This window comes from Oryx dammah, unplaced genomic scaffold (assembly GCF_014754425.2).
Source record: "Oryx dammah isolate SB20612 unplaced genomic scaffold, SCBI_Odam_1.1 HiC_scaffold_819, whole genome shotgun sequence".
Classification (NCBI taxonomy): Eukaryota; Metazoa; Chordata; class Mammalia; order Artiodactyla; family Bovidae; genus Oryx; species Oryx dammah.
The window spans coordinates 204-9,139 of record NW_024070965.1 but is presented as its reverse complement, the minus strand read 5'-3'; the positions used below and the strand labels follow the sequence as shown (position 1 = coordinate 9,139).

The 8,936-nt window shown below is 43.0% G+C and overlaps 1 protein-coding gene across 1 annotated transcript; it reads left to right on the top strand.

Annotated features, from left to right (window-relative positions):
- The first annotated feature begins 62 nt into the window (after positions 1-62).
- On the top strand, positions 63-8,559 carry LOC120859403 (glutathione S-transferase A1-like). The gene is made up of 5 exons (XM_040235526.1): positions 63-304; positions 1,132-1,264; positions 4,011-4,152; positions 6,556-6,687; positions 7,303-8,559. The coding sequence occupies exons 2-5, from the start codon at positions 1,161-1,163 to the stop codon at positions 7,423-7,425; spliced, it is 501 nt and encodes a 166-aa protein (XP_040091460.1). The 5' UTR covers positions 63-304; positions 1,132-1,160; the 3' UTR covers positions 7,426-8,559.
- The last annotated feature ends 377 nt before the right edge of the window (positions 8,560-8,936 follow it).

The window sequence follows — 8,936 nt, the reverse complement described above, 5'->3', positions numbered from 1 at the left end:
TAATCACTGACAGAGGTGGGGACAGGGTAGAGGTGAATTAACCTGCATAATAAGCAGTTACTTGCTGCAACCCACGCTTTTATCTTGGTGGCTCTAATCTAAATCTCCAAATGGCCTTGATAACTGTCCTCTGTGCACCCTGCCGAACTTGGAAATCCTACAGTCTCCACAGTGGGCAGCAGACAGAGGCCATGCAAGTTAAGTAATGCTATAGAATGAAATAAAAACTCATTGACTGTTTCTGTTTTCCAGTTTGAAGAGAAACTTATAGAAAGTTCAGAAGATTTGGATAAGTTAAGACATGGTAAGAAACTGAATTCTTCTAATGGGAGGATCTAGTAGCAGCTGTAAGTTGAGGTTTGAATACCAACAAGGCCTGTGTGTGCAAGGTAGGAATGGGGTCAGAGGAGAGGAAGAAATGTGGTTAAAGGTAAGGGTGAGGCTCCTTGAGAAGGTCTTGCAGCTCACCTGGGACTAGGAAGGGCTGGAACTCTAGTATTTGCTAAAGGAACTAGCCCCAGTGCCCTGTGAATGCCCTTGCTGGTCTCTCTCTGCTTTTCTGCACCATGAGTGACCATATCAGTTCAGGATGCCACACAGCCCTCCCACCAAAGGTCAGGAAAACACATGCATCAGAGAGAAGAGGGGAAAACAAGGCCCAGAAATTGCCATGAACCCTTTTTTCTGGCAAGTTTGACAAGTCTAGCAAAATTGCAGACTCAGTGAGCAGGAAAAGGGACCTGCACATAGAAATCTCTCAAAACCTGCCTTATATGATGTGAGACTTATTTAGAACTTCTCATTCAAATTGGCAACCAGGTGGTGGCCCTATTGCAGGCTCTTCCAACTTCTTTCTAAAACATCCCTAAAGACAAATAGACTCAGAATTAGAAGGAATCACCCATGTATCTGAATGGCAAGTAAAAAGATAAATGAAATAATGGGTTAAAAAAATAAAAGATTGAGCAGGAAGGGGACTATGGGAAGCAAAAAACAAAATGCCACGCTGCTTAATTATACCAGGTCATTTTTAGTATTTCTTTTTATATCTTCAGTTATGTCAACATTTTTTCTCATCATAAAAGGGTGTAATTCATCCAATATTTCTCGCTTCTTTTCTCCTTTCAAAAGATGGGAGTTTAGTGTTCCAGCAAGTGCCAATGGTTGAAATTGATGGGATGAAGCTGGTGCAGACCAGAGCCATTCTCAACTACATTGCCACCAAATACGATCTCTATGGGAAAGACATGAAGGAGAGAGCCTTGTACGGTATTTTTTCCATTCTTTCATGAGCGATAAGTAGGAACAATCCTAGGTGTTTCCCTGAGTGATTAGGATGTGTTCACGGGGATCATGACCAACAGCAGCTATAGACCTTAATGGTGTAACTGAGCTCTAGTACAGCAAGAACCTGTGAAGATGAGAGAAGAGTAAGCTTGGAGTGGAATCAAGAGCTTATGTAAGAAGTTGTGGTCCACAGGTACAGCACAGTGACAAAGGATTCCAAACACGGGTAAACTATTAAGCCGGGAGGAAGGTGGACCCTCAACTCCAGAGGCCCACACTAGACGCCCACCAACAGCCAGAGACAAGGGACAAAATGTCTGAGTGTCTAGAGGATAAAGTCTGAGAAGAAGAAGATCTAAAGGAATTGATTCTTAAGTTCCAGAAATGTTAGAATGATAACCAGGAGCTTAATGTATCAGTCCTCTTTATGGACTGGTCACTTGATAGGGGATAACAAAGTAGATAACTTTGGGGATAACAGTGGATAACAAAGGGGATAACTCAAGACACCAGAGTCATCTGGAACATTTTAATATAAGTCTGAAGCAGCCAGATTTATTCAATACAAAAAAAACTGGGGGGGAATCCTCTCTGTTGCAACGGGACAACCTGACTGATACTAAAATCATGTAAGGAACTGTTGGCAGTTACTCAAAAAGTTAAAGAGTTACCATATGACTCAGCAATTCCAATTCTGGGTATACACCCAAGAGAGTCAAAGACACATTCACGTTTCACAATTCAAGTTCAGCATGATGCCTGCCAGTGGGTAGCAACACGAGAGCACAGCGCTGTGGTCAAGAGCGCAGGCGCTGGGGCCGAATGGCCAGCACTCCCACCGCCGGTTCATCACTCAACAGCTCGTGACTTCAGACACTTTCATTCATATCCTGCTCTTTACTATTTTATCTGAAACCTAGTCTTCGGCTCCACGAGATTACTTGTGAGGATGTGTGGCTGGACCGCACTGATTCCGTTTTGCCCCCTCTCCCCCATCTTCAGGTCACCAACCCTACACCCTCATCTTTCTGCATGCTGCACTTTACCCTCCCAACAAAGAATGTGCCCCAGCTGGAGGAGTTCCCCATCAATTTTTACCCTTGCCTTCATCTGATAAGAAAACTGGAAGAATGTATTTTGTTGACACAGAAGGTTAATGGTCATGAGACCCCCCAGGGGAGGAAAAACCACCAGTTCCTTCAATGTAGACTTGCTTCTCACTTGGTAGTCAGAGTCTACTTTTAGTTTTGACCCCTTTAAATTCCCCTAGATCCCTTTTGGCAGAGCAAAGTGCAGCTGTAATTGTCTGTGGACCATTGTTTGCACTGTCTTTCCTGCCTGTTTATAAGTTACCCACAATAAACTTCATAGTGAAAAAAAAAAATGGAAACAAAACACATCCACACTCGAACTTGAACATAAAAGTGCACAGCGTTCATAATATTCAAAAAGTGGAAACAAACAAAATATCCAAGAACTAATGAATGGATGAACAAAGAATGATACATCCCTGTGATGGAATATTTTAGTCATGAACAGGAATAAAGTGGAGAAGGCCACAGTAACCCACTCCAGTATTCTTGCCTGGAAAATCCCATGGACAGAGGAACCTGGTGAGCTCCAGTCCACAGGGTTGCAAAGAGTCGGAGACGACTGAAGTGACTTAGCATGTACACAGGAGTAAAAAACTGATGTATGTGACAACATGGATGAACTTTGAAAAATACTAAATGAAAGACACCAGACACAAAAAGCTACATATTGTGTGATTCCAAATATATGAAATGTCCTGACTTTCAAATCCATAGAAATAGAAATAATAGTTGAGTGGTTGCCTGGGGCTATAAATTTGAGGAAATGGGGAGTGACCGTCAAGGGTACTGGATTTCCTTTTGGATAAAATGATTTTTAAAAAGTTCTGGAATTAGAACATGGTGATGATTTCAGAATGTACTAAAAAGTACTGAATAGTACCATTTAAAGGATAAAAGTAATGCTATGTGAATGTATTTCAATAAAGCTTTTATTACCAAAAAAAAGAACAACTCTTGTAGGAAATTCTTTTGGAACAAAAACAAACAAAAAAATCATTTGGAATTTTCATTGTAGAAACTGTATGAAGAATTGTACTATTTCAATGGATATTTTGGGTGGCATCTTGAGAAATGCAAATGAGGCCAGAGTCAGGCAATCATATATGGAGGAGGTTGTGGAATCATTTCGATCAGAAATAACCAGAGGAACTACTGATACTGGGCATCTAAATGGACCTAGTGGTGTAACAGGATGAGAAAGGGAGAGCTAGAAGGACATGCCTGGGACCACTGTGCCAGGACTCTCTCTAGACGTGACTGAGGTGGTGCTAATGCGTCTCACTAATTGCGCATAGACTACGTCACAGCAGAGATGGCAAACCCGGGTATGGTCTCAGAGGTTACCTGCAGGGATTTACCCATTTCTCTCATGCCTCTATGAACGGGTCCTCAGTGTGCTTTGTCCCTATGTTTGATCATGCGTATAACCAAAATATTTGCTATGACTACCTTGATGGCTTGTTCTAGAATGAAGTGTTTTAATAAAAATCGTAACTCCATGACTGGCTTAGAAAATTGTACCCAGTGGAGAATTACTTTATCATCTTTTGATGCCCCATTCTTATCTATTCTTAAACTAGAAAATCTAAGGCAGGAGACATTTGGCAATTTGGCCCTTTTGTCTTTCAGGATTGATATGTACACAGAGGGTGTTGCAGACTTGAGTGAAATGATCATGCTTTTGCCACTGTGCCCACCTGATCAAAAAAATGCCAAGTTGACCCTGATCCGAGAAAGGACAACAAACCGTTATCTCCCTGCATTTGAAAAAGTAAGTGGACTGTTTAGTGGTTTTGACACTGAGACGAGAGGACAAAGGAAGATAGTGCCTGGCGTTGCTGGGGAATTGACCTTCACTTCTGTGAAACTTCCTGAGTACTAATGCAGTATCCTGACTCTCAGGGCATTTTCTAAAAATTGACTCTGAGGGAGAATTGTACCAATTTTACACACATTATCATTTTTCAGCATAATTTCTATTGACTTAGACCGAATTTGAAATTCTCTGTTCGATGGAATTTCATGGTTTTACTTAGAGCTTGGGCTGTGGAAGTTCTGAGAGCTCCATGGGAGCCTGGGGTAGATGGATCCTGCAGAACATAGTGCAGGGGCTTTGATCCAAGAATAGCATGATGTCAGCAATACATCAGAAAATATTCTGGTACCATATGTAGGGAGACATGAGAGCAGCTGCCTGTCAGGAGAATGTGGAAGTGTTTCTGGGATGGATGAGATATTTCTAAACAGAGATGGGGGCAGTATTGGGGAGGACGAGTCAGAGGAAAAGATTTTCAGGAGAAAATAATCACAAATTTTGGGGCTATGGCTCTCAGACTTTTGAAGAAGGTCATGCAAAGCCAAGGAAATAATGTTCCATCATTATGCCTAGTATATATCTTAATTAATGTTTCTTCTTGAAGAGGATAGCATTTCAAGATCAAAATTACCTAAAATCATGCTAAACAAAAATGATTAACCTAGAAAAAAATGATTTTAAGAGATTCAGGAGGATTACATACATATATAAAGATTAACACAGAGCATAGGATCATTCTTTCATTTATTTAGCAAATGTTAATTCATTGCTTGCTTATCTGGCCATATTCAAGGAGCAAAGAATTTAATAGAAATCAGAAAGCACACCCTCCCAGCCCTTGAGGTGCTAAGAGTTTATGCAACATTCATAAGATGATAAGCTCTTTGATGATTGCAGTTTGAGTTCATCTGTTCTTTGATTTATGGGTTGAGAAGATTCGCCTAGAGGAGGAAATGGCAATGCACTCCAGTATTCTTGCCTGGAAAATACCATATACAGAGGAGCCTGGCAGGCTACAGTCCATGAGGTCACAAAGAGTTGGACAAAACTGAGCATGAGCACTGACGGACAGACGGTACTTTGAAAACAAAGGGCCCCGTGATAGCATAAGTAAAATTATATTCTACAAAATATGTTTTGATGTTATTACATTATTTTCCAAATGATTATCCATGATTTTCTATTTTTTGCTTTGTTTTCTTTTTTAGTTGTTCAGTCATATCCAACTCTTTGTGCCCTCATGGACTGTGGACCACTAGGCTCCCCTGTCCATGGGATTTCCCAGGCAAGAGTATTGGGGTGGGTTGCTATTTCCTTCTCCAGGGGATCTTCCCGACCCAGGGATCAAATCCCGGTCTCCTGCATTGCAGGCAGATTCTTTACCACTGAGCCACCTGGGAAACTCTCCACACTTCTGTATGTATGTATAATCTGAAAGTGTATTTGCCAATACGTTATTACGTTAGTTAGTGGTGCTGTATGCATTTTTCTCTTTATACATTATAATTTTCATATTGCTAGAATATTTTAATAAATGTAAGATATTTCCCTAACTTATTATTATGAAACATTTCATACATGCAGAAAAGTTTAAAATGTATAAAATGAACTCATATGAACCTACCATGTGGATACCAGAATTAAGCTTTGGTTTCCATAATCATATATGGTTATCTCTACATTTCTCCTCTATCAATCAAACACATGATTTTGGCTATATAACAGAGTGAGTTAAGTCATCAGTGAAGTTCACCCCCAGACATTGTAGCGTGTGAATTGTAACATAGTGCGAGTCAGGAGTAAGGGAGAAGGGACTTCAAGTTGACCCAGGTTTACTTTAGGCCCCAGAAAGAGACCGGGAAATCAGGAAGCAGGAAAGAAGAGAAATGTAGACTGAAATAGTTTGCTCAGGGTTGAAAAGGTTGTTAAGAAAGTTGGAGTCACTGCCCAAGGGAGCAAGATGAGAGGGACAGAGAGAGAGAAAGAGAAGAGAAAGAGGCGAGAGAGATGGATTAAGGGTCATGTTGTGGAGTTCAGGGCTGTACGCTTCAGGATGTGGGGTCAACAGCAACATTGTGCAGACGATGCTAAGCCCTTGGCCCAGTGGAAGAAGTAAGGCAGCCACAGCGAGGAGGGAACAGGGAAAGAAAATTATAGTCTGGCTTCCACTGGGGTTGAGGAGGGAACAGCAGGGATTCAACTGGCCCATCTCACTGACTTGGGGGGAGCAGAAGGTCTGGGGTCCCCACCCGCCCAGTGAGGAGCAGAGGGGGAAGTGGGGCTGGGTGGTGGGCAGGGGAGGAGCAGGGCCCAGGCTGTCTGAACCTGCATTCCTGATCTGACCCCTCCATTCGCCAGGTGCTGAAGAGCCACGGACAAGACTATCTTGTGGGCAACAAGCTGAGCAAGGCTGACATCCACCTGGTTGAATTGCTCTATTATGTGGAAGAGCTGGACCCCAGCCTTTTGGCCAGCTTCCCTCTGCTGAAGGTGAGCTCTCCCACGGCCCTGGACTGGGAGGGAGGGGGGCTGGGGTGGCGGTGGAGGGGTAGGGGTGAGGGTGTGCCCACACCTCTCGCCTCAGAATCTGTTCTCTGAACACTGGGACTGCAATGCTAGGGTCCCCACCGTATCATTTCTTCCCTTCGGTTGCTGTTCCTTCTCTCACACGTTGATTTCTCTCTACCAGTCTCTCTCTCTGAGGACAGATTGGTTCTGACTGACCTCACAGTTTACCTTTCATGTTTTCTGTCTTTACTTCCCTCCCCATCTCCTATCTCTTCTTGTCTTGATATCTGGAGCCTTTCTCTGTGCTGATATCTGACACTTTTCTCTTCCTCACACTGCACTCGAGGGTGAACCTGCAGGCCTGATAAGTAGGGAGATTGGGACGCTGAATGGAGCCTTGCGCTAAGACATCTCTGGGGAAAATGGCATTGGGCTGTCATCTTCCTGGCTCACTGGGTGTCCATGTCCAGCCTTCTCCTGGTGCTGATGGAGGGGCCTCAGCTGGCCCTTGTCTAGGAGGGTCTTGGGATCCCTGGCTTGTGTCAGTGACGAGGTGGTCTTTAGCGGCACTCTGAGCTGTGCTCTTGTGCATTGCAGGGCCTGAAAGCCAGAGTCAGCAATCTCCCGGCCGTGAAGAAGTTTCTGCAGCCTGGCAGCCAGAGGAAGCCTCCGGGGGGCGAGAAAAGCCTTGAACTAGCCAGAAAGATTTTCAAGTTTTAATAAAGCCAGTGGGGCCACCCAGGACATTGAGGACCAAACTTATGAAACTCCTGGCAATGAAGTTTTTATCTAAGTGTAGACCCTGGGTGTTGTGAGACTAATAAACTATTCCAAAGTTTTAGTAGCCATTAAAGAAGAAAGCTCCAATGAGCAGATTTAGTTACTCTTTTTCTTTAGAATCGAATATAAAATCAGATTTTCCATCTCTTTCTAGCACATCACTTTTTTGGAATTAAAAATTAAATACAAAAGAGAAATATAGATTATGTCATCCCCTTGATTTTTTTTGTAGGAATTATCATATAACATCTGTCACATAGCTTTCAAAGAATCAAGTGTAGAAATTCGTAATCTGACATTCTTAGGTTTCCACAGGAAAGAGTTATTTTTCTGGTATCAATGAAAACAATCAGTAAACAATAATAAGAACAGGCAAGAGTTTTACTTGAGCAAACTGAGGACTAGCCAGAAAGATACCTTCCCAGATTACTCTGAGCAGCTTGCTCTGGACATATATGGTTTCCAGCACAGTTTCGTATATCTTTGTCAGAACAAAGGACATTAATGAGTCAGGGATACATTTCTTCAAGATAGAAAAAAAAAACACCACACAGACCAGCACATGTACAGTCAGCATGGCCTTGGCACCTGGCATAGGACTCTTATCGTGGAAGGAGGACCAGCATTGGAGTCCCAGGAAGGAAGGCATTTAATCTCCCCACTCTGCACCCCTCACACCCCACCCCCCCACATCTGCTTGCAGGATACAGGATCTTAGTTCCTTGACCAGAGATCAAACCTGTGCCCCCTGCAATGCAAGCATGGAGTCCTAACAACTGGACCACCAACTAAGTCCCTCAATCTTTATTTTTAACATGGACTATCTTTCCTTCTGGTCAAAGTGCTCTTGTCTCTAATAACTAAAGCAGATATAGAATGTATGTTTGGTTGGCCACAAACGGGTATTTCAGTTGGCATAAAATTCAAGTCGACTCATGTATAAGTCAGAATGACTTCCGTATATCTCAATATGTGAACATTTCTTTTATCACTGGCAAAGGCAAAAAGACATTTTTAAAAAATTTCTTTGAGAGACATTTTCCTTCTGATAATAAAAATATCTTTTCTTATGCATTTTGAACAGCTCTTTTTTTCTACTGTGGGCTCTCCAGTGTTCGGGGAGGCAGGGAAATAATGAGAACCCAGTGGACCCAAACTCTGTGCTCAGGGGACCCTGCTGTGGCCGATGGTCATCACAGCTCTGCTGCACGAGGCTCTGTGGGGCCCTGCACAGGGGCCTCACCCCCATTTGACAGATTCCCCCAGATCAGATCTCTATAACACTGGTGACATGTGTGAATTTGATGCGAATGAATATATATACGTCATTTCCCCTGGCCTCTCAAGGAGCCAGGGAGCCTGGATTGGGAGTGATTGTGGCTTCGGTCACATGTGGGGCTTGCAGTGAACACTCCCCAGGAAACCTGGCCTTCGGAGTATCGGGTTCTCTT

Excerpts from the sequence above, each read along its gene's own strand:
- LOC120859403 (XM_040235526.1), top strand. The coding sequence starts at position 1,161 with ATGGTTGAAATTGATGGGATGAAGCTGGTGCAGACCAGAGCCATTCTC. Across the intron at positions 4,153-6,555 it reads ATCTCCCTGCATTTGAAAAA|GTGCTGAAGAGCCACGGACA; the intron begins GTAAGTGGACTG and ends TCCATTCGCCAG. Across the intron at positions 6,688-7,302 it reads CCAGCTTCCCTCTGCTGAAG|GGCCTGAAAGCCAGAGTCAG; the intron begins GTGAGCTCTCCC and ends TGTGCATTGCAG.